General features: G+C 43.6%; 1 protein-coding gene across 6 annotated transcripts in view; it reads right to left on the bottom strand.

Annotated features, from left to right (window-relative positions):
• Positions 1-26,482, bottom strand: part of TP53BP1 (tumor protein p53 binding protein 1) — a 767,880-nt gene that overhangs the window by 659,563 nt on the left and 81,835 nt on the right. For all 6 annotated transcript variants that reach the window (XM_078683313.1, XM_078683315.1, XM_078683318.1 and 3 more), the window contains one exon: positions 17,695-17,779. In XM_078683313.1, coding sequence (XP_078539439.1) covers positions 17,695-17,779 — 85 coding nt within the window. The remainder of the gene's footprint in view (positions 1-17,694; positions 17,780-26,482) is intronic.

The raw sequence follows: 26,482 nt of genomic DNA, 5'->3' as shown, positions 1-26,482 counted from the left end.
ATTGGTTTACCAAGAGGGTATGTAGGGTTTATATGTATTTTTGGCAGAATATAAATGACTAGTGTTCTGGTATTAATATTAATTAAAAAAAATTATTTCTTTGTGGACAGTCATCCACCTGTTGTCCCAAACTTCACAATGTCTTTCAAAGTTTCTAGAATAGAAGACAAGGGGTCACTACCTATTGCTTTGTAATGCTCCCTTTGCTGTAGCCGATTCATGATTTCAGTCTCATAGTTCACCCTGTCGATCATAACAACCGCTCCACCTTTGTCCAAAAGTTTGGTAATTATATCCTTTTCACCCTTCAGCAATTGGAGGGTCATTAGTTCTTCCTTCAGCAGGTTACCCCTAACATATTTATTCGTCAATTTAATTTTGTCAAGTTCTTTTAGTACAGTCTTCTCAAAAGCTAGTAATACTACTGTCATGTTTTGGGAGGGAGGGTAGAAGGTGAAAGTTTTTTTCCAGTCCCGAGTATCTTTTTGTTTGTTGCAGATTGTTCTCAGAAACAAACATTTTTAACATAATTTTCTAAAGAATTGCATAATTTCTAGTCTGGTTTTCACAGTCCGGTTTACTCATTTGTACAAATGACTGCCCTTTAGATCGGAGACTAGTTACATCCTCATTTAATATTTGTTGTGAGCAATTGTTAATCCGAATGACCTCTAACAACTTCATCTGTAGGTCTGTCTCCTCGTACATCTTTCTCCTGTTGCTTGGCTCTGCCATACTTTTCCTCGTGCTATCTATCAGCCATCTCCTTGCCTATTCTTGTCAGTAAACCTTTTGAGTCAGAGATCAGTGCATTCCTTATCGATGGCTTTCTCCAATTTTTTGATCTCCTCCACTTCCTTCTTGCTGATTCGTTTTGCAGTCTTTACTGACAAGAACATCCAGTCATGAGAGCATTTGACTCCAATATTGCTAAAGTCTTCAATGTATTCTGGATCTTCGGCAAATATTATAGGAATATTCCTGACCTGAAGGCCCTGTGGTACAGTGTGGGCACATGGATGTTCTAGCAGTATTCTCCATGTAGGTGGGTTCAAGTTCTCCATGTAGGTGTGTTCAAGTGTGTTTCTTCTATAGTCTCATGAGTTTCTCCTTCAGTTTTCTGACCTACAACAACTTTGCCAGAACTAGGAGACATGGAGGAAGGAAGTCAAGGAAAACTGTGGTGTGAACACCAGAAGGAATTACCTTCCTATCGACAACACCAGTATAAGTGTATTAGAATGGTGAAGAGTGTGATCCCAGCACAAAAGTCTCTAACGCAATGTCAGCCATATTCTGTTGTAAATGAATCTAGGACCCTAGTGTAAATTTTCCTGATTCATGCACTTATATAGGTATACATTATCCAATCCTTTTATAGGCATAGAAATCATTACCATATTTAGACTGAGCCTATGCAGCCCAAATACGGCATGGCTACTTCCACTACATTCCAAGAATCAACAACGATTTCCTAGAAAAACCCGCCTTCAACAGCTACGGACATCCCCTTGCCTGAATACTAATTTTTCTAGGAAATCATGGAGTTTTCGAAGAACTGAGTCTTTTATGACATTATTAAGTCCAATCACAAGTCAAACTCGGCACCTTCAAAGTATAAATATGCCTGGATTTGCCCAGACAAACACACAGTGGTTTGGAGCAGATCGACTAAATACTTGCCCGACGCCCTGCAGCAGCAAGTGCCGAAGGAAGCCGACCCTCCAGCTGACGCACTGAGCGACTCTGTCTTTCCTCCTGCCGAGAAATCCAGCTCCAGTGTTTCCAGGCTAACCTTGCGGGTTGCTGGGAAATCGAGTCCTGAGAGAGAGATACAAGACCTCCTTCATTCTAAACCAAGGTACGGAGCTGATTAGACCCTTAGAGAATTCTTGATTAGATTCACGGCAGAAAATACTAAACTTAAACTACTCCTCACTTATTTCTTCCCCTGTGCTAGGCTTAAGTCAGGTACACCGGGATAGGCGTATTTTAGAAGCACCAGTTGAGTACTTTTAGCCATCATTTTATCACTGTATGTATTTTATACGTTTTAAGGCAATTTATGGCTTAGAAACCATATCATGCTTTTACAGCACTACTTTATAATACTGTTCGTATTGTATACCCTGCACTTTATTACCAGTATTACGATTGTAGCAGTAAATTTTTTATGCTTGAGAAAGAAGACTGTTCAATAAATACTTTTTATTGAAAACGCCCGTCTCTCTATTTTCTCAGCACCTCTGGTGAAACGAAGCATGCACGATTGACTGAGTGAAATAGTTATCTATTGTTTCCGCGACTCTAGAGATTGATTTCTTATTCTTTGGAAACAAAGTTGTCATGTTTATGCGGTCAGAAACTAATCCCTTCTTGTCAATTCGAGAAAGTTTCTAGTGACCTCTGAGCTAGCTGGCACTCACAATTAAGTCTAATATATACGATAGAGACCTAGTCGACTTCAGTCCTACGTCTAAACTGTAGTATATGTTATTCCAATGCGCAGAGCCTATTGGGAATATAGGAACTACACTACATGGCGCCCAACGTTTGGTAAGGCGATAATTTAACGCTAGATACTAGAGTAACTCAGTCGTGCTTTTCACACAGACCCCTTTTCCCGTAAAACTCCAGTAGACGTCTGGAGTGGGTGAAAGAATAATATCCGCCAAAACTGAGTAGGACAAAAAATCCTATGTATTAGTTTTTGGTTTGTTCAACATTGAAGGATACAGGGTTCCAAAATATTGTGCACCTAATCTTTGTTTCCTTGAAACTTGTTCTGCAAACTCATCAATCAGTAAAAATAATGGTTACTGACGCAGAATTGGAAAGAGCTGCAGCAGCAGCTCAATCAGCCTTAGATGACAGAAATAGGGTACAGAATGACCGGGAGGCTATAATCATCCCGGTAAACGTAAGGAAAACTATAACTTTCAAACTCATAAATAATGGGATATCTTCGAGAGGTGGTAAAGTAATCTTTGTTATAGAGGCACATGAATATTGGCAAACAGAGGTATTCTATTCATGGATTCACTTTCCTCCAGCAGATGGAGGAACACACAAATTTCACTACTACAAGGTAGAGGAACCTCCGGAGGAATATGTTCCTTACGAGGACATTGAGATTCCATTAACTTACCATGAGCATCAGCTCTGGTTTAAAGGCGCCCTAAAACATGAAAATCACATTACCAGGCTCGGTCTACTAGGTAGACCAGGAGCAACATGGCCGGTACTAGCCAGCTATACACCACATCCTGACATAGAAAATATGACAGGCCGAGAACTGTTAGCTCATCTGAAACAGTTAATCAAGATACATAGACAATTGGTTCAATATGTCCAACCTACTGTGAGGATTCCACAGCACACCCCTCACCAGGGGAACACAATCAAAATCACACCACAGACTATACAATCAGTCATTGGTAAATTGCCTGCCAAACGGGAACAATTTCAGTTTTGGTTAGCACAAAAAATTACTCAAATTGAGGCAGTATTCCCTGATAGTACACCTCATGAGAAACACAGAATTCTGACAATCTGTTTACCAATGGGGATAGCACCACATGTGGAGGACTGTGACACTTGGGGCACAGTCTTTGCTTCAATCTACACAAAAACACATGGTGTACCGTCTATGGCAGTAACACCAGATGTTCTGAGACAGATTCAAAATGAATACGGTCCAGAACCGGCCTTAAATCTGGGTATGAAATTACTGAAAGATTTCAAACAGGTCTCAGCTATAATATTAGCTAACATTAATGGTGAAGCAGCATCCGTGGCATTCCGCCAAAAGTGAAAAGAAACAGATATAACAGACCGACCATATGAGCTTGCAAGAATTATTGAAAAATCATATGAAGAGTTAGGGAGAGATAGTTTGGGTGGAAAACCGTTAAAACCACAACTAACTGAAAATCCTGAAAAGGTTTTTATTAAAAATAATCTCACTACTCTTAAAAAAAAAGTGGGAAAATACTAAACAGACACTTCCTAAAGAGAAGCATTCTCAGTCCAGAGGTAACTCTCCCCAACGGGAGCCCTCTGAAAAAAGGTATAACCTTAGAAATGAGAATACTTTAAGAAAACATGATAGATATCAAGATACGGATACTAGTTCCTCTCGTACCTTTCAGACTTTCTCGCAGAAATCCGAGAGGAGAGGATGATCAGAACAGAAAGAGGAACGCGTGAGGTCCAAAGAAGAACAGCACTGTCCAAAAAATAAGAAAACTCAATTCACCAAAAAGAAGGTAGCAAGCATAAAGATCAGACATGCAGAGGATCTTTAGGACACAACTCAAAAACGGGGAGTGGGCCCAGACAATGCTAGACAGCGCAGCAGAAGTCACCATAGTTCGCAGCATCCTGATGGATCATCTGGAGACAGTGGCCTTGAATGAATGCATTCAGGTTGAACCTGCCGACACCTGGGTAAGTGTACCCCACAAGTTATATGTAGTAACACTCCGGATGGAGGGGGACATAACTAGAAAAATAAGAGCACTCTTTTGGGAGAAGCTCTCTAAGGGCTATGACATTCTTCTAGCTGAACAAGACTGGCCACCTGAATTTGTTAGGGAGTGCCCACATGGCGAGGAAGTAATTATGGCAGCCTTCTCAAATCACATTCCTATTCATAAAAAATACAACTATGCCAGAAAATGGGATGTGGCCCAAGCTCCAGCATTATATAAAAATCATGCAGGATGGGATGAGGACTCTCCTCACCATAAAATCCAGTTAAAAAAATCAACCTACTGCACAGAGGCAGTATCCAGTCAAGCAAGAAGCTAAAAAACAAGTCAGGGAGATTTTACATCAACTTGAATACCAAGGGGTGATTGAAACATGCACCTCATCAATGAACAATTCTTTGTTTCCTGTCTCCAAGCCAGACAATTCATATTGTCTAGTTTTGGATTACAGACATCTAAACTCCTGTTGCAAAACATTTGCAGTACAAAATGCACACAGTGCAGCACTGATGAATAACATTGTGCGGAAAAAATATAAAACCACATTAGACATTTCAAATGGGTTTTTCTGTCAAAACATTGCACCTGAAAGCAGGCATCTGACCGCTTTCTCAATTATGGGGACACACTGACAATTTTGCCGTCTCCCCCAAGGATTCAAGAATAGTCCAGGGTTACTTTCAGCCAGAGTAACAGAGTTACTAACAATGTATTACTTGGGTTCGCTTCTGAAGGGTACAAATTCAATTTTAAGAAATCACGAATTGCCTACCTCAACGTCCTATTCTTAGGATACAAGTTATCAAGTGAAGGCAAAAGCCTGGCAGCCAACTTCCTAGAGAAATGTGCGCTTCTCCAACCTCCAAAGACGCTGAAGAACTTAGTCAATTCTAGGTTTCCTGAATTTTGGAAGAACTTATGTTCTAAACTACGTAGAAAGGGTTAAACCTCTCTACGAACTAATCAAACCTGATTTCAAACCAACTAATTGGACTCAAACACACACAGAAATGTTGCGTTAAGTGCAAACAGACATGTTAGCAAAAACAAAATTAGAGACAGGCGACAATGTGCGCAACCTTGTGATCCGAATCATCCCAGGGAGATGCGGATTCACGTACCTGACTTTTAATGAAGGTGAAAAGGTACCAATAGCATACAAATCACACTTGTACACACAAGCGGAAGTAAAATTCACTTCTACAGAGAAAATTCTGACGGCGGTTCAAACTGCAGTAGCAAAGGAGAGAGCTCTAGCGCAGGGTAAACGCACAATGATCGTTACACCTGTACCTGCCTTAGAGGCAGTGACAAAGGCAAGCATTCCTAATGCAAAAACTTTACATCCAAGATGGATACAATGTGTTAACTCTTTTGCTGCAACAGACGTTGAATACGTGTTTAACCCCTACTTAAAAACACAAGAATTCCTACAATACGAGTACAAATGTCCTCTGCCGACCGAGATTCTGCCTCTAGAACATTACGGATGTATAATCTGTACAGACGGATCAGCACAGCCCGCAATTGGGGGTAAACAAGCCTATAGTGCTGTGTGCGCGATTGTTAAAGGTCGATGGCGCGAAGGTAAATTTAGACCTATGGTCACTAAAACTCAATCACTCGGAGACTGTACAGCTCAGCGAGCTGAACTATAGGCTTTCAAGATGGCGCTTGAAAATACCGATCGCGAATTCCCCACACTAATAGTGTGCAAATCGTATTTCTGCGTTGAATCTTACAACGAATACTTGCCGAACTGGGTTCGAAACAGTTTAAAAAATTCAAAAGGTGGCACAATCAAGCATAAAACGCTTTGGGAGCAAGTAGTTCTTTTGCAAAAAGAACTACAAAAGACTCACGTGATTCATACACTGAGTCATCAACGTGATGGCGTTCACGTCGCAGGGAATTCATTGGCTGATGAAGCCGCAAAGGCAGCTGTGCAAACGGCTTCCGTAGCTACAATCGCTCGCTCGAAAAGAGTAATAGACGGTGAAACGTTACTAGCAGTAAAAGCCTCAATGGAAGGCAGCTATGCAGCGTTACCTCTAAACTATCGACTCGGTAATACATACATAATTGATGCAAACTCCGTTCATTTTGCTCGAATCCCTGGAGTGGGGGACAGAGTAATTCCAAACAGGAACGAGAGAGGTGCTTTGGTACACGAAGCACATATGGGACAGGGTTTAACACATCAAGGGATCTTAAAATCTCTAATAGAATTAGAAGAGATGTACTGGTGGCCAGGAATGAGTGTCCAAGTTTACGAATTAGGAATAAACTGCGATACCTGTTACAGATATCATAGCTTTGAAGACCACCAGATACCTGACTACAGTGTAGCCAGCCCAGTTCAGATACCAATGCTAGACAGCATTAGACTATCTACACGCAAACATCATAATGGACGAATGCAGTCCTACAACTACTAGGACAAGATTTAATTGGATGTGGCCCCGGCGCTCGGCTGACGCCAGAATTGTTATAAAGGATTTGGGAGTCTTTATCGGCACAGACGCAATAGGCCCGCTACACTCTGACCATGGTCCTGCGTTTAGCTCTCGAGCTTACAAGGAGGCCATGGCTAGCTTGTGCGATGCATTGCGGTATTCTAGTCCCTTCCATCCTGAGCGTAATGCGGTAGTGGAAAGAAAAAAACGTGACATAAAGCAATCCATAACAGCTAAGGTATTAGGTTCGGGGGATGGGTGGTCATACATCTAATAAGTGTCCAACGTAGTCTTAATAATCTGCCAAGAAATTCTCTGGGTGGAATCACTCCATATGAATTACTGTTTGGTACTAGAATGATAATCGAAGACCTCGATTGTCAAACTTCAGTGGTGGAACAAAAAAATCTTTGATGTCAAAGATCGTTTGGCTGTTTTACAGGACTTAAACGAAACAAGAAGAAGTCTAAGTAACGCAACACAAAAGCCAACATCCACTGAAGAAAAACCACATGTCCCAGCAAGACCTAACTGGATTCCAAAGATTGGGGATCTAGTCAGAGAGAAGATCGCGGTGAAGAAGGAATTTGGGCCCTCTTACAGAAAAGCAGTACCTGTCTTGGCAATCCAAGGAACAAGATCAGTAGTACTACCGCCCCTTGCTGGTAAAAGGGAGAACAGAGTTGTATCCATCGACCTGGTCAAACCACAACATGTGGCCAATAATAAGTAGTAGGCCCAGTGGACTCCCAAGATGTAGCAGAAGACCAAATCTCTCTACTATCCAAGAGGTTCAAACTGAAAGACTTATCACCTTTGATAAACCTGCAGTAAGAAATGAAGGACTATGCAACAAAGCCATGGAACTCGTGCCTCTTGAGACCCAATGAACAGTTCGTCAAGAAACACGTGTCTACAATGATGTAGCCTCTGACTATACAAATATGACAAAGGAAGAAGCAACTCCAAAGATTAATAACAATCCTGATGCAATTCCAACAATTGATAGAACTGCCTCTGGCTATTTCAGCAACTTTGATACATTTTCTGAGGTTCCCAGTGAACCCGAAGATACGCCAGCAAATAAAACTTTCGAAGAAAAATTAAAAGAAGTCTTTCATCAACTTGAGAAAATATATCTGGTTTCACCATGGATTGAATTTTGGATTGTGTTAGGTGTACTTTTCCTCCTGCTCTGGCTCATTTTGGTTTTAAGCTTGGGAAAAATGACAGAGGGAAAATATAGTACAATGGACACAGCAAGTCAGAAAATCAACTTGGTCCTGAAACCTCACAAATCATCCCATCGTGAAAAAAGAGATCTGTCATCAGTGAACATCACAGCCGTTTCTGTACCTGGTGGTATAGCATGGGACAGAACTGATTATTACATCTATGGCCCGGTGGAGCTGCTGAAGATTCCACACCTGTTCAAGATTTCTTTAAGTGACTTTGTATCACCCAGCACATTTTCTGATGATTGGGACTTTGAGACTGTTAATAATATGATGTCAAATTTAGAGATGTCAGATAAATTTACTGAACATGAATACTTACAAGGTTCATCAGATTACGAACAAATGTATTGTTTTAATCATTATGGTCACCATTATTTGCATAAATCTGCAAGCCCTAGGAATTTTTTTACATATAATCAATGGAAACATTGTCCAACGCCGCCAAAGGGCAGCTCAAAAACGTTCTATGAAAAGTTTCCATACTTCACAGGGTTTATTGTTACCAATCCAGAAACGTTTTATTTCAAAAATATAAATAAGACAGGCATGAAAACAATGTTGACCAATACTAAACAAATTTATTCTGCAAACTTTTATGCTCAGCTGTCTACATTAGGTTTTGACTTCTGGAAAGACAATATTGAGACAAAAACTGTCTGGGGCACGAAAGACTGGCAGGTGCAAGCATTAGAAGCCCTGTTCAGAGCCTGCATTACACCAGAACAAATAATGTTTTTAAATGACACTGTTCAGCAAACTTCTTGTCTTGGCCTGGCTAAGATAAAAGATTTAAATAAACCGTCTATACCTAAACTCACATCTGACAGTGATGATACTACAGAAAAGAAGATAGACGTACCCTATATTTTAAAACAGAATAGAACTAATCCTGTTCGGAAAAAAAGGTTAATCTGGCCCACAGACACTAATAATTGTCTAAATAGATTCCTGAACAAAACACAAGGGTTCACAATGAATAGGCCAGATCCTAGATACCCCCAGAGACAACATCCAGGGATAGTTACTACTTATAGTGTAGGAAAGCTATGCCTTGAGTGGCTACAGAAATCTACACTTCCAGAAATCAAACAACACTTATCTTTACTTAAAGAAGGCAATGATTTGCGAGATTTCTTAATGGGGCCTCGCAAACCTCGTCAAAAACGTTTCATATACGCTGGTATACACGCTTCGTACAACGAAGCTTGGAAAATAACGCAAATAGAAACTGCAGAAAGAATACGAGAAATTGATCGTAATAATTTAGAGAAATCTCTCTCTGTAGTTGACAATGGGTTAACGACTCTGCCCTCCAGAATATATTCTTTGGACAGCATTGTATCCTCTGCAATTGACATAATAGAGCAGGACTTGCTAATGTTGCAACATGGCCAGTCTCAATTACGTACTATAATGCAGCTAGGCTGGACGTTACAAAATCTTCGTTCAGACTACGTGCCATGGCGTCTAATCAACACAACGTCATTGTTTTCGGTATTTAACCTTACAGATAAACAAATATCTTTGGCACAAAAAGGAGCAGACTATTCGGTGCTGAGCATTGAAAAACTGGAAAGATTACCATTGACAGTTTCTGAGAAGCCTGTCATTGAATGGATAATACATGGCACCATTACGATACCAGTGACGATTTTCCAATTTGAGTATTGTCTACAGCATATACCAGCGGGCCTGTATGAAAGGTTGGGTAAAGAATACATTAAGTCGACCTGGACTTTACCATACACACACAAATGTTGGAATAAGGGAAAGGAGGTATTCCTTAGTGGTAAAAACTGTAAGAACTCACTAAGCGGTACACTTTTGTGCCAAGGTATTAATTTACACAGAGCCTGTGATGGTTCTGCAAATAACCTCTCTTGCCACCTGCACGCTACTCCCTCCACAGTGATAGAACCAATTTTCAGGCAGCTATCCAATGGCAGCTATGGTATGCTCAATGACCACAGCTGTTGTGGCATGTTGCCAGGAAATACTTCTCGTTAGTGTGTCATCCAGGGTCACTTGTTGTATGCAAGTATTGTATCCAAAGAGCAAGACAGACAGGGAGACGGAATTATGGCCTTCACTGAATATCTCTTCTATACGAATTGATACTTTAAGCAGAATGAAAGTCATTCTTTTGCAAAACAATTTGCCACTGACCTCGTCTAGAGAAACGTATGATCTGCAAGTTGCAAGGACTTCTGCATAGATACATGCATTATTATCAACAAACTGCCCAGTACATTTCGCAGAAATGTTAAGTAAAATCTTAAACATGTCTGATACCAGCGGTGTCGCACATGTATTTAAGACGATTTTTTCGGGACTGTTAACACCATTTGGAACAGTCCTCGGCATTTTTCCAAATTTCGTGCACTCTGTGTTCGGCGGCCTGCCTCTCATCTTGGGACTCATAGCTGGAATTTTTATTCCTTCTGCTCCGATATGGCAAGTCCGGTCACCGACGATACCCAGACTACAATGGAAGGAACCCTCCTTGCCATGAGGTATTGTGAGAGAATTAAACAGATTCTTGGCTTGGCTCGTTTAAGAGATCTGACAAAACCTGGTTTCTATCGTTCAGACCAAACTGGCAAGATTGCATCTAACCTGTTCTCCTGTTCTCCTGCTTTGCGGAGAAGAATGCGTGTTAGACATTTGTCTTACACTTCCATCAGTCCTGCCATCGGATGTTGACTCCTTGCTAGGTCCGGTAACGACTCATGCATCGTGTTGCCCCCAACGGCTGCCAATTCTGATGACAGCATTCATTGAGGTCTCACCGGCAAGTCTAACTGAGGGTGAGATACGAGAAACTACAGGCACACAGGTACCGCTTACTGCAGACATTGCTAATGCATCAAACGCTGACGGCAATGATCCTCATCTATGCACATTTGATTTGTTAACTGAAGTGGTTCCACTTTCACCTACTATGGTGGACGGTTTCTTTGCTAGCCTAGACGATCTGATGTTTTCTCCTGACACCGAGAATAGCTTTTGATTCATGCACACAGCGTTCCCTGAACTCTGAAATTCGGCCTGCATTGTTTAAAAACAAACCATCTAACTTGAGAACTTTTCTGCGATAAAAATTCGAATTTTTTCCAATATAGAATCTCTTGGCACAGAGTAATCTGCTTAAAGTAGAACTATTCGTAGAGAACAAGATTTCTTTTGGAAGCTTCCTGAATGACAATATTTGGCCTGATCATCATAAACGAAATATTAAGCTATGGGATGCTCTCGAAAAATTTTCTGTAAACTTCAGAGACATTTCATGAATGTAATTTTATACTGTATAAATGTATAAATAACAGAATGAATTCCCCACACTAGGCTTCATGTCTATAGAGAACTGTTTGTACATACAAGTCTATGCTTGTTACATTTCAACAAGCCTTTCTTAAATGCAAATTGTATTTTGGATTATGGGTGGGATTGTTAACATTAGCTTTAGATATGTTCAGTGCTTATACGTATAGTTTATTGAACTTAAAATCGTGGAATGGGTGTTGTAAATGAATCTAGGACCCTAGTGTAAATTTTCCCGATTCATGCCCCTATATAGGTATACATTATCCAATCCTTATATAGGCATAGCAATCATTACCATATCTAGAATGAGACTATGCAGCCCAAATATGGCATGGCTACTTCCACTATGTTCCAAGAATCAACAACGATTTCTTAGAAAAACCCGCCCCGCCTTCAGCAGCTAGGGACATCCCCTTGCCTGAATACTAATTTATCTAGGAAATCATGGAGTTTTCGAAGAACAGAGTCTTTTATGACGTTATTAAGTCCAATCACACGTCAAACTCGGCATCTTCAAAGTATACATATGCCTAGATTTGCCCAGACAAACACACAGTGGTTTGGAGCAGATCGACTAACTACTTGCCAGACGCCCTGCAGCAGCAAGTGCCGAAGGAAGCCGATCCTCCAGCTGACACACTGAGAGACTCTGTCTTTTCTCCTGCCGAGAAATCCAGCTCCAGTGTTTCCGGGCTACCCTTGCGGGTTGCTGGGAAATCGACTCCTGAGAGAGAGATACAAGACCTCCTTCATTCGAAACCAAGGTACAGAGCTGATTAGACCCTTAGAGAATTCTTGATTAGATTAACAGCAGAAAATACTAAACTTAAACTACTCCTCACTTATTTCTTCCCCTGTGCTAGGCTTAGGTCAGGTACACCGGGGTAGGCGTATTTTAGAAGCACCAGTTGAGTACTTTTAGCCATCATTTTAACACTGTATGTATTTTATACGTTTTAAGGCAATTTAAGGCTTAGAAACCATATCATGCTATTACAGTACTACTTTATTATACTGTTCGTATTATATACCCTGTACTTTATTACCAGTATTACGATTGTAGCAGTACATTTCTTATGCTTGAGAAAGAAGACTGTTCAATAAATACTTGTTATTGAAAACGCCCGTCTCTCTATTTTCTCAGCACCTCTGGTGAAACGAAGCATGCACGATTGACAGAGTAAAATAGTTATCTATTGTTTCCGCGACTCTAGAGATTGATTTCTTATTATTGGGAAACAAAGTTGTCATGTTTATGCGGTTGTCAGAAACAAATCCCTCCTTGTGAATTCGAGAAAGTTTCTAGTGACCTCTGAGCTAGCTGGCACTCACAATTAAGTTTAATATATACAATAGAGAAATAGTCGACTTCAGTCTTACGTCTAAACTATAGTATATGTTATTCCAATGCACAGAGCCTATTGGGAATACAGGAACTACACTACAATTCCAAGAAGCAATACTCCCATTCAGTAGTAGGAAAGTGCGACCTTTATATGGCCCAATCCATGAGCAACAGTCAGCCTGCCTGTACAGCCTCCATAACTCACAGGTGAAGCCATTGATCTAAAATAGGAAGTAGTGTACCCCCGTCTTTACCTCTCCAGGACCTGATCAATTCTGGACACAAAAATATTAAAGCCAGCAAATGATAAGTTTAATTAGTCAGTCTGGGCAGCCCTTGAGAGAACAAAGGCACCAAACCGAGGACTAAAGTGAAGATACAGAGAAGCCAGAGATCTGGTCACCGAGTCAACGTGTCAATGGCAGACCTAAGTAGCTGTTTCACAGCTCCAAAAACATAATGAACCACCTCAACAAAGTAGCCAGTCAGATGATACAAATGGACTGGTACAACTATCTGGGTCATCTCCCAAAGAGAATGGAAGTAGCTGGCCAAAAGGCATATATCATTATAGGAATGGTAGGACACACTACCTGATAATAAAACTTTCTTCCTCATTCTATCAATCCAATTGCAATTCACATCCAAAGGGACAGATGAAAATAATGGGGGAAAGGCAGTTGTTGACAGACCTGTGATCCCAAGTGGTTCCCCATGCTACACTGTTAAACTCAGGATTAGAAGCTAGAAAAATCAGAGTCACCAGGAGCCCAGTGATTGCAACGCGTGACTGGATCACTGACTTCCAACAATACTTAATGAGATTTATCAGCGCCTTATTGAATGGCAGCAAGGACTCTGATGAGGACAGGTCAGACCAGAGGATTTTGGTTTAGAAATTAATTTTAGAGGGGGTGGTCAGTCTGGCCAAGATGGTGAGAAGGTGGACAGGTTTTTCTGAGGTTCTGACCCAAAGTCCATTGTGATCTTTTATGCAACAGCCCTAACATAGGAAGACATAAAGACACCCAGAACCCCTGAGGCTTCTGAGAGGAGGAACTGAATGGACCTCATGGCTGAAGCATCAGCTGACAGGGTAGGCTAGCGGGCATCCTACTACAGGGTCAAGTTCACCTTAAGAGAGCTGGAGATTGGTGCACAAAGTTGCAGCCTTGTGAGCAGGGGGCGTAGCAACAGAGGGCCCCTTGTGAGACCACCAACCGTGAGATGGGGATGCAGCAACCTACAGATTTCCAATATCTCGTCTCTCCTAGAGAGGAAGATGAAGATGGCTATGAAGGGGGTCTTGCCTGAAGACCTGGAAAAAATCTTTTTTTCTTTTTTTGAAAAAGATTCTGTATTAAGCATTTACTTTACCAGATTCAAAATAAGATACAGAAAGAGCTTGTTTAAATCGAAGTACCAAATGCTTTATTGGTTGTTGCTCAACTACGGAGTCTGTAGAAAACAAACAAATTACTTACCTTTGGTAATGCCATATCTGGTAGAGACTATTTATTTATTTATTTATTTATTTATGAAGTTTTATCTAGCCGGAGATTCCTTAAATTAGAATATTCCCCAGACACCGAGATTTTAGCTAACAGATTTGGAGTTTTGACATGTAGTGATTTCAGACAGCTAGGTCTAAAAAACTATGCTTAGGAAGGAACCCTGCAAACTTGCCACAATCTTAGTTCTAACCCAAAAATCCCACCACCAATAGAGAGAAGATACCAGCATCAAATATTACAGATCCTTTCCAGGAGTGTTGAAGAGTAAAAGGATTACCCTAATGTCTGTTTGAAGGAACAAAATTACTGTCACCGGAGTCCATATCAAGCATTCAAGCACACATGGAAATACAAATACACTCACACACACCAGTGGTGACTCTTCCGTTAAGGCGGAGGAGGGTTGCTCCACAGCTCTTTAGCAGAGAAATAAAGAGAAACTAAAATTATAACTTGCATTATTATCATTTTATTTTCTCCTACTTCCGCAGCCTTGCATGAGGGGGCGGAGGTAGGGGAGGAGTGGTAGCACCCTCCTAAGTGTGCAATGACTGATTGGCCGGCTCTCTCGGGCCGCATAAAGCAGCCTTGCACACTTCAAATGTTCTCCATGCAGGCTGCATTACAGCCTGCATGGAGAACATGCCCAGGCTCCCAGTCAGCGTCTAAGCGCCGAAACACGGTGCTGACTTCAATCACAACGCTGCCTTGTGTTTCCTGTTGTTCAGGTCAGTGAGGGAGGACTACGGAGGAGAGATGCAGAGAGAAGCTACATTTTTATTTTATTTTTTGCTGCATCCCTTCCTTTGCATCCTCCCCCACCTCCCGACTCTGCCCCCGCCCTCCTACCTCTGATCCGTGCTGGCCGCCACTGACACGCACACACCTCCTCCCCAACCCCCACTGACTGCCCTTCCTCCTTTCATGCATATGGGAGATCCAGTCAGCAAGAAGAGAAAGGACTTGCAGTAATAGGAGACTGAAGAAAGGAAGAAAGGTTACTTACCTCTAGCAATAGTGCTCCAGCGTTGGTTTCTTTCATAGATGCACATACTTTAATGATCCATGTCATAGAGCTGGGAGTCACATATTAACATTAAAAAAGCAGTGTAAAGTCAAAAGTAGCCTACAAGGCTGCAAGCACGGTCACCTATGAAGCCTAATCACCTCAATGAAAAAGACCCAAACACCAGCTAATGAGTTGAGAGTATATTATCTACCACTCCCACCAAAGGCCACAATTCCTCACATTTCATAGCATGAGCATGATAGAGTGTCAACGGTAGTTGTCCCTCATGTGAGGAAGAGGATGGGCCACATGCGAATCTATGAAACCTGCTAGAGCTGGAGAATTATTGTTACAGATAAGTCACTTTTTTACTTCTCCACCAATGGATCTTAGTAGACTGGCTTTCTTCAAACAGAATAACAAGCACTATAATCCAATCTTAAACAAATATAAAACTAAGGATGGCAGGAAGGCGGGAAGGAAAGGCGGGCAGGAAGGCAAGAGTAGGTACACCTTACTGGTCTACTGCTGCATCTCTGTGCACTTTAGCTTGTAAGCAGAAATACGGAGTAAAGGTGTTTCAATTTTTCCAGGTCACCATTCTTCATATGAATACTAACGGTACTCGACAAAGATGGCTGTAGAAGTGGACATACTCCATGTTTAGAACACTGCAACATTCTAAAAATACCTTGTAAGTCAGCCCACGTTTAAATGACAGAATGAGAGAAAGTTAAAGCTGCTGCCGCCCAGCAGGCCATGCCTTTCTTTGATGTACGTTGTCTTTTCTGAGGATACTCAAATGCTACCAACAACTGACTGGACTTCCAATAGTCTAAGGTTCGTTGAGCTCCCGCAGTTGCACTGGTAAAGTATTTTATTATTACCACTGGTTCATTCAGGTGAAAAATCAGTCTGCACTTTAGGAATAAAGTGATGATTTCTTCTCAAGGTGACTATATCTCTGCAAAATTGCAGAAATGGTTCTTTCTGCATGGGACTCTCCCTGCAAATGTTAGAGCATCAAGATGTGTAACTTTCATTCCTGTTTTATAGACGGTGTTCAATTGCCAGGATGCGAGTAGAATGTCACTGCAAGACACTGATCTACACATACAAAGCCCTGCACAACCAAGAAGCAGCATACATAAACCACCGCCTGAATTCCCTACGACCCTCCAGACACCTGCGTTCCACCTCCCTTTACAACACTCACACCCCTCATTCCTTTTCCTACCTTGCAGCCAATTCTCAAACAACCTCCCTATTCACTGCGAGACCTCACCCTCGCTAGACCTCACCCTCGCTGCTGGATGTCAAGAAAGGACGCAAGACCCGCTTGTTCGACTGAGCCTCTGCAGCAATATCCTCCGCACCTGATTAACCTCCTAGATGATTAGCCGCACTTTTCAAGTCGTGTTTGATTGATTGATTTTAAGGATGTTTTAGGCAGTTTAAAAAAAAGCATCACATTTCTTCCTGGGGTGATAGTGTTTTGTGCCTTGGACTTCTGGAGCCACAGAAGGAAATGTTAATCAATGTCCCTCAAGGTTTTAATTGAAAATGTCTGCAAATCTTAAAATCTTTGATTTTCTGAGCCAGGTATAGAAAATAGATGCATTTGTTAATCTTTCATAGGAACCCACAATGTCGGAAAAGGCTTTTTTTTTCTTTTTTTAAGAGGACTCCGACATGGCTTAGAAACCCTCTTGAAACAATCCACTAAGACAGAAACCTCCTACTATATTAGTAAGTGAGAGTATATGTAGACAATGAAGAATTTGAAGTAAAATAGACTTATCTAATGAGACTTCAGAATAGCTTAAAATGACTTCCTACACACAATGTGCGGTAGAAATCTACAGGGATGGTGGTATCTAGGGAGAGTGGTGGTCAGCATTCTCCTGCCTCACAGGTTGTAGTTGTTTTTTTTTAAACAAGTTGAGTAAACTTGTTAGTGACAATGTTTACAGCCTGTAAATCTATGTTTAACATTACATTGCTATTGTAATGTTCCCTTGGGACTCCTACCTCTTTGCCCTATTGCCATCCTCTAATCCACAATACTGAATACTGAGCCTAATTGACAATTTACATATTTTCACATAATTCAAAATTTTTAAGACTGGCAGTGAATTCAAGCTCCTGGCAAGTGCTTGTAGATTAATGGCCTACCACCAAGCCAGGTCCTTTTCTACCAGCAATATATCATTTTTGTTGAACACCTGCAACAAGCAATTCTTTGCAACAATGCCTTTCAATACAAGTGCAATCATATACACTTACAATTGGTGCTAATAATGACATATTTTTACCTCTTTGTATCCTTGTCGAGGTGCTGAGGAATGCTGTCCTCTCCAGGAGGAATAAGCGTTTCCACATCCTTCCCCATGTGCAAATCTGGGCAAACACAGACATAGATGCAAAGCCATTATTTCCATTGAATGCAAGTCTTGTTTTACAGTACTAATACATAACAATGAGTTCATTCAATTTCTTCTCCTTAATTCATTCAGTTAAACTCTTCTGTTTGTCTTCTATGTATGATGCTGACAACTTCACAAACAATATATATTTCTAGTAAGTAATTAAAGTACAGAAAAAACGTGAGCCGTTTACAATTAAAAAAAGGAGGCAGGAAATGACGAGGCAGGAGTAAGACGATGTACAGAATAAGGGCTGCCTAGATTCTACACATTTATTGAAAAATTTAAACTCCAGCCTGCTGCACCTCTACATAGCGCGAACAGGATCCCGAAGGATATCAGAGCGCTTTACAATAGGTTAGAAGAGGACAAAAATTAATAGTACACAGCAATTGTAAAAATACAATAAACACTAAACAGTGGTACACGTATAGAGTATAATATTATGCAGAAGAGACGATCCGTGACTGTTAGTTGTGCCATGGAGATAGAAACCAAGAACAACCGCCTTATGAGAACCTCCACCCCTTATGGTAAGAATTTGCTCATTAGAAACCATTTGGCTTCCAGTTTGAAAGCCGTTGTCGAGGAGAGTCTGTGTACATCCGGAGGAAGAGTTCCATATTTTAGGAGCAGCACCAGAGAAGGCTCGGTAACAAGTTCTCTTTTTGCTAAGGATGATCGGTTTCAGGAGGAGAGTAGAGGCGCTTCTAGATGCCCCCACCCCACAGGATAATTCATGTTTTTGCACCAGATACGTGGGAGTATTGTAGTGAAGGGCTTTGTGCGTCAGGATTGCAATCTTTTGCTGGATTTGTGCTTCAAAGGGTAGCCAGTTGAGAGATTTAAGGACTGGGGATATGTGCTCATTTCGTTTGGAGCCTGTAATCAGTCTTGCTGCAGAGTTCAGCGAGGCCCTAAGTGGAGCCAAGGCGTGTTTAGGAAGGCCACAGAGAGTTGCACTGCCATAGTCTAACCTTGGTAAGACAAGAGCTTGTACCACCTGTTTGAAATCCTTTTGTGGCAGGAATGGTTTGATCAGTCTCAGTGTCCTCATCAAGTGGTTCACTCCCTTACAAACAGTGCTGAGATGAGTCATGCGGGATTGTCTTAAATTAGCAAACTATAAAAAGATCCCTTGGCTAAAATATACCGCTGAAGTCTTTTTGGACATTTTTGGATTGGACATTATAGAGAACCCATTGGTGCAGGAGACATTCCTAAACATGTTTTAAAAAACAAATTTTTAGCATATCAAGTGGAGAGGCGTCAAGTGAACAACGCCCACCTGACTTCTCTGAATTTTTTCACTAAATATAATGACTGTGAAGGACCATAGTTGTACTTAAGCCAGGTTTCTAGACCGGCCCACAGGTTCTTCCTTACTAGACTCAGATTTGGACTGGCCCACGTTTTGGAGGCCTTTCCACATCCTAAGAAACAACCTGTCGGCCCTTGCCCATGTGACGGGCACACAAAGCAAAGCACACTGCACTTTATGCTAATTTGTCCTTTATTCTTGCACCTTAGATTGGTTTACCTTAAGCCATTATTCGGTAAATATGGAATCCGCAGCATTGACGAGGCTATGAAATTGATTTTTAATGTGTATTCGCCGGATATATGTGTTTTTACTGCTACTTTTATAGGTAAATCCATCTATAATCGGAAAAGTATGATGTTTTAATTCTGTTTACATTTATGTTGTATATTTTACGTAACTGTTCTCTCTTTCGCCTGTATGCTTTTATGGTCATTTGCCTAAACATGTACCGCATAAAGCTTCATGAAATGAAATGAAAATGAGTCTTCATACTCAGGTGCTTGTCCACGGTGACACCGAGTGATTTGGCGGAGTCTATTATGATCGGCGTGCAGTTGAGAGCAGTGAGGTGAGATAGCCAAAGATCGATCTTGGGGGTGTGGTCGGTGGGGAGATGAGCAGGAACTCCGTTTTGGGGGCATTGAGCAGGAGATGGTTCTCCGTTAACCAGTTTTGAGTACACATGAGGATAGAGTTTAGTGAGATGATGCTTTCCGGGGATGAAATTTTCAAATAGAGTTGTGTGTCATCGGCATACATGTGGAAAAGAATGTTCATGGAGATAAGTGAGTTAGCAAGAGGTTCCAAGAAAAGGTTGAAGAGGATAGGCGAAAGGGTGGACACTTGGGGGACCCCCATGAGTACTGGAGAGGGCTGAGAGAAAGAGTAGTTTGCCTTGACTCTTTGAGATTTGTGATGAAGGAAGGATGAGAACCAGTGGAGCACCCGATCAGAGAAACCCATTCTGTTTTGTAGGATGGATAAGAGAATGTCATGATTAACCATATCGAATGCAGAGGAAAGGTCAAGGAGGATCAAAAGGCAGGATTCGTTTTTGTCAAGCATTTTCAGGATATCATCAATAATGAGTATGAGGGCCGATTCGGTACTGTGACCCCTCCGAAAACCGGGTTGATGATGGTCTAGGAGTTGGTCATTCTCAATGTGAGCACAGAGCTGGGATTGGACACATTTTTCAAGGAGTTTCGCTAGGGTGGGGATATTTGAGATAGGACGGAAGTCATTGAGATCCGATTTGTTGGCGAATAGGTGAGACCTGGGCTGCTTTTAGGCAGTCGGGGATCGAGCCTTGAGATAAGAAGGCGTTTACAATCCTGGTCCAGGTGGGGATGAGAGCGCTCTTGATCTCTTTGAAGATGGCCAGAGGCAACGTATCACCGAAGTGGTTGGACGGGTTGATAGTCTGGAGAATTTTTTCAATATCTTTTTCACTAAACAGGGAAAAGGTGCCCCATGACTCATTGTACTTAGGGTCGAAGACGGTCGGGATACACTTTTCAGGGAAGTCGGAGGGCGAGGCAGCTATAGAGGAGGGAATTAGGGCCTTCTTAGAGGCGAGGTCAATGGAGATGAGTCATGATTTTGCCGTGAAGAAAGTGTCAAATTCCTCACAAGAGGGTGGGTTGCAACTCGAATCAGAGAGGCTTGGACCAGTAGAACAAGTTACTTACCTTCGGTAACGCTTTTTCTGGTAGATACTATATCTGCCTGTGGATTCCTCACCTTGTGAATATCCCCTTGCGTCAGCAACATTCGGAAATTCTTTTTTTCGTAGCCTCGCGCCGACGTGGACTACTGACGTCATAGAGACACGACCTCGCTCGCGACTCCGCTGACGTCACCGACGCCTATAATAGGCCCACGCCGGCGTGATGACATCAGTTCCGCCCTCTTTTTCCGTGCCATCGAGGCACACGGATGGACCAATGACAGTAGAAATATACAAGTATACATAGTACACAATACTCAAGGCAAAACACACAGTGTTAAGCAAAAGCAGGAAAGCAATTGGAACATTTCCTTGACAACAAAATATATATACATTACATTACAGTAACTCCGGCATAGAAGAGTGGACAACGGGGAGGCGGGTGGGTCAGTGAGGAATCCACAGGCAGATATAGTATCTACCAGAAAAAGCGTTACCGAAGGTAAGTAACTTGTTCTTCTGATAGATACATCTGCCGTGTGGATTCCTCACCTTGTGAATAGAGTCCCACAGCAGTCCCCACTCCCCGAGGAGGGTGTCCACTCTTCTAGACCAGGAAATCCTGAAGGACAGAGCGTGCAAAAGGACCGTCCCTCCTCACTTCGGTATCCAAGCAGTAATGCTTCAAGAAAGTGTGGAGGGAAGACCAAGTTGCCGCCCTACAAATGTCCTCCACAGGTACACCTCTAGCCAATGCAGAGGATGAAGACTTAGCTCTTGTAGAATGACCCCTTATACCCTCTGGTGGTTCCTTACCGGCCAAAGAGTAGCAGATCTTTATGCAGAGGACGATCCATCTCGATAAAGTTCTCTTATGGACCGCTCTTCCTTTCTTGCAGCCAGCAAATCCAACGAAGAGCTGGTCTTCCAAGCGAAAGTCCTTGGATCTGTCCAAGTAAAAGGACACCGCCCTCTTAGGGTCCAGATGGTGCAGTCTCTCTTCCTCCTTGGAAGGGTGAGGGGGAGGATAGAAGGTAGGAAGGGTAATGGACTGACCAAGGTGGAAGGGAGTTACCACCTTAGGCAGAAAAGCAGCCCTGGTCCTAAGAACCATTCGTTCAGCATGAATGGTCAGGAATGGGGGCTTAGAACTAAGAGCTTGAAGCTCACTAACCCTCCTTGCCGAGGTTATTGCAACTAGGAAGACTGTCTTAAGGGTAAGAAACCTCATGGGACATTTATGAAGAGGCTCAAAGGGAGCACCCATCAAAAAGGTCAATACAAGATTTAAATCCCACTGAGGCACAATAAAAGGAGAAGGGGGGAACTTATTAATGAGACCCTTCAAAAACCTTAAAACCACAGGAGACTTAAAAAGAGAAGGCTGGTCAGGCAAACAGAGAAATGCCGACAGCGCTGAAAGGTAACCCTTCACCGTGGCAACCGCAAGCCCCTGCTGCGCCAGAGAAAGGGCAAACTGGAGAACATTAGACAATTGGGCTTTCAAAGGGTCAATAGACCTTTCCCCACACCACGTGACAAATTTCGACCATCTATAAGAATAGATGGACTTAGTGGAGTCACGCCTGGCTGACAAGATGACATCCACAACGTCAGGCGGGAGGGAAAAGGAATTCAGGTTGCCCCGTTCAATCTCCAGGCATGAAGGTGCAATGTCTGGAGGTGGGGGAGTAGAACCTGCCCCTCCATCTGAGAGAGAAGGTCTGCCCTGAGAGGGAGACGGAGCGGCGGGTGAGAGGAGAGGTGGAAAAGATCTATATACCACACCCTTCTTGGCCAGTCCGGGGCAACCAATATGACTTGGGCCCGGTCTTGGCGAATCTTCCTCAGAACCCGAGGAATCAAGGGTATGGGAGGAAACGTGTAAGTTGACCTCTCCAACTCAACTGAAACGCGTCCCCCAAGGCTCCTTGCATCGGATACTGGAGACTGCAGAACGACAGGCAGTGCGCATTCTCGTGAGTGGCGAACAGGTCCACCCGAGGAGTTCCCCACATCTGAAAGATGTCGTGAACCACCTCCGGGTGAAGCCTCCACTCGTGGTCGGCAGAGAACTGCCGACAGACTGTCTGCACGAACGTTCAACACTCCGGCCAGATGATTTGCCATCAGACAAATCTGATGGTGCTGAACCCAGGACCAGAGACGCAGGGCCTCTCTGCAGAGACACTGCGACCCTACTCCTCCCTGCTTGTTGATATACCACATCGCGGTCGTGTTGTCCGTCAGGACTTGAACCGACTGACCGCGAAGGGAAGGGAGGAAGGCCTTGAGCGCTAAACGTATCGCCCGCAATTCTAGAAGGTTGATGTGAAGTAACCTTTCCTCTGGAGACCAAAGGCCCTTGACCTCCAGATCCCCCAGATGAGCACCCCACCCGAGAGTGGATGCATCCGTTATCACTGTGGCCACCGATGGAGGCAGTTGGAAAGGTTTTCCTTGAGACAGGTTGCCTAGCACGCCCCACCAAGACAGATCCGCTGCAGCTTCTCTGGAGATCCTCACTGACTCCCTGAGATCTCCGTTGTGCTGATACCACTGCCTGCGGAGACACCACTGGAGCGCCCTCATGTGCCAGCGTGCATGGTTGACTAACAGAATGCATGAAGCCATCAGACCGAGCAGGCGAAGGACCTTCAGGACTGGAACAACCGCTCCATTGTAAAATAAAGGAATCATATCCCGAATGTCGCGAATCCTTTGAGGGGGAGGGAATGCACGACATACGGTTGTGTCCAGTACGGCACCTATGAACAGGTTGCGCTGGGAGGGCACCAGGTGAGACTTGGGCACATTTATCGAAAAACCCAACCTGTACAACAACTGGGTTGTCTCTTGCAGATGATGGAGCACTCTCTCCGACGACTCTGCCTTGATCAGCCAGTCGTCCAAATAAGGGAATACTGGAATCCCTGATCTCCTGAGATGCGCCGCCACCACTGCCATCACCTTGGTGAAGACTCGAGGTGCAGTAGTAAGACCAAACGGAAGGACCGCAAACTGGTAGTGCTGCGATCCCACCGTAAAACGGAGATACCTCCTGTGCGACTTCAGGATTGGGATATGAAAGTAAGCATCCTGCAAGTCGAGCGACACCATCCAGTCTTCTTCTTGCAGCGCCTGAAGGACCTGAGCAAGGGTGAGCATCTTGAATTTCTCCTGCCTCAGATAGAGATTCAAGATCCTGAGATGCAGGATTGGACGAAGTCTGCCATCCTTCTTCGGAATCAGGAAATACCGGGAGTAGCATCCCTGACCTCTCTCCTGCTCTGGGACCACCTCTATCGCACCCTTTCTTATCAGAGTCAACACTTCCTCCTGCAGAAGTGACAGATGTTCCTCGGAGCAATACCCTTGGCAAGGAGGGAAATTGGGAGGGAATTCCCGAAAGGGAAGGGCATATCCATTCTCTACAAGATTGAGAACCCAAAGATCTGATGTAACAGATTCCCAATCTTGTAGAAAATGGGTAAGCCGGCCCCCAACCGGACCCACATGATCCTGAATGTCGGATCTAGGGCTGCTTCTCAGGGGCTGGAGGGTTGGAGGAAGTGGAGGAGGAAGAGGCCTGACGTCCACGAGGACGTGCTCTCTGCTTTCCCCTATATGTCCTATGTAAGGAGTTTTGCTGCTGCTGCTGTTGTTGTTGATGCTGCTGGCCTTGCCGGAAATTCCGAAAGGAAGAGCGACCAAATCCCCTGAATCTTCTGCCAGTCGAAGAACCTCTCATTTGAAGACCTAAAGACTTGGCAGTCGCTCTACTATCCTTAAACCTCTCAAGGGCCGCATCAGCCTTCTTCCCAAAGAGTCCAGAACCATCGAAAGGAAGATCTAACAATGTTGCCTGAACATCCACCGAAAAGTCAGAGGATTTCAACCAGGCGGACCTCCTAGTAACGACAGCAGTGCCCATAATGCGCGCCACAGAGTCTACAGTATCCAGGCCGCTCTGAATAACCTGACGAGCCGCCGCCTGAGCGTCAGAGATGACTTCCTCAAAGTCCTTCTTGCTGTCATCAGGAACTTTTGGAGCAAGAACACGCAAAGAATCCATGAGTGCGTGTAAATACCTCCCCATCAAACAAGTGGCATTTGATGACTTTAATGCCATACTGGAAGAGGAGAAGATCTTCTTTGCCACCTGATCCTGCTTCTTTGCCTCCTTCTCATAAGGAACCTGAGGGAAAGCACTAACGTTCTTTTTGGAACATGCAGCCTGAATGACCAAACTCTCCGGTGAAGGGTGAGATGTTAAAAAGGCAGGGTCCTCAGGGGCAACCCTGTATCTTCTGGCTACACCTTTAGAGACAGCAGGAGCCGACAAAGGTTTTTTCCATACTTCCAAAATGGGCTCTGTCAGAGCATCATTAAAAGGAAGAAGAGGTTCCACCACTGAACTTGGAGAATGCAATACTTCAGTCAAAATATTAGATTTGAATTCTGCAGTAGGCAAAGTTAATTTAAGGAGATCGGCAGCCTTCCTCATAATTAAATGGTAGGGTTGAACATCCTTAGAGGGTTTACTAGAGCCTGAGGGTAACTCCCACTCTGGAGAGAAATCCAGACTTCCTGCGTCTGCCAACTCCTCAAAACCATCTTCATCCAATTCACCTTCTTCAATGTCAGATTGTGAATCTAAGAACCTCCTTACCTCCAAAAGTCGTTGAGCCTCTCTTCTGGATCTCATCTTGACACGCTTTGCCACCGGATCCACCACCGGCTCCGACGGATTCTGAATTGACGACGGAATCGAACTCGATGGCTCGGAGGGATGTGTTCGAGGTCGATTCGGAGCAGGCGAAGCCGGGATCGGCGTCGATGGCTTCGGTGGAGGTGGAAAATGCCACGGCGGCGTCGGGGCCGGCATGTAAGGCATAAATGGAGCCGGAGGATAGGAGTGAGGAACTCCTAAGTTAAAAGCTAGAGGACCCATGGGACCCGAAGGTGCACCAGAGGGGTACCACGCCCTTGAAAAGACCCCATACATTGCATTGAGAAACGCAGATGGGTCTTGGCCTGGGGCAGGAAAGGGCGGTTGAAAACCCTCAGGCCTGTCTCGAGGAGTGCTCGGATTCGGCTCATTTATAGGCGCGGAATCCCCATCCTCTCTAAGCTCTTCCTCATCTCGGGCCGGGGACGGCGCCGGAGACGGATTCGGAGCCGGAGTCGCAATCGGAGCCGGAGACGGCGCCCGAGACTCAGATGGAGAAGCCTCACCTTCAGGTTCTGGATCCGAAACTTCAAGAGTCACCACCTTCGAACGTACCTTCTTCGGTGACCCCGACCTCGATCTCGACTCCTTACCAGAACGACGTCGGGATTCATGTCTCCTCTTCTTATGTTTTCTCTTCTTTGAAACATGATCCGAAGCCGACTTCGAGGATGACCTCCCCCGAGATCTAGATCTCGACCTCGATCTTGACTTCGACCTCGCCCTTCGAGAACGAGACCTCGACGATTTCTCCTTTTCAGCTTTCATCTTAGCTACCAGGAGCTTCGCCTCTCTCTCCCTCAGGGCCTTCGGGTTCATCTTCTTACACGAAGAGCAGTCATCCACATCATGGTCCGAGCTCAAGCACCAGATGCAGTCGCTGTGTGGGTTGGTAATGGACATCATTTTGCCGCATTCTCTGCATGGCTTGAAGCCGGTCTTTTTTTAAGAC

This window comes from Lissotriton helveticus, chromosome 3_1, assembly GCF_964261635.1.
Source record: "Lissotriton helveticus chromosome 3_1, aLisHel1.1, whole genome shotgun sequence".
Lineage (NCBI taxonomy): Eukaryota > Metazoa > Chordata > Amphibia > Caudata > Salamandridae > Lissotriton > Lissotriton helveticus.
This window is presented reverse-complemented; position numbering and strand designations above follow the sequence as displayed.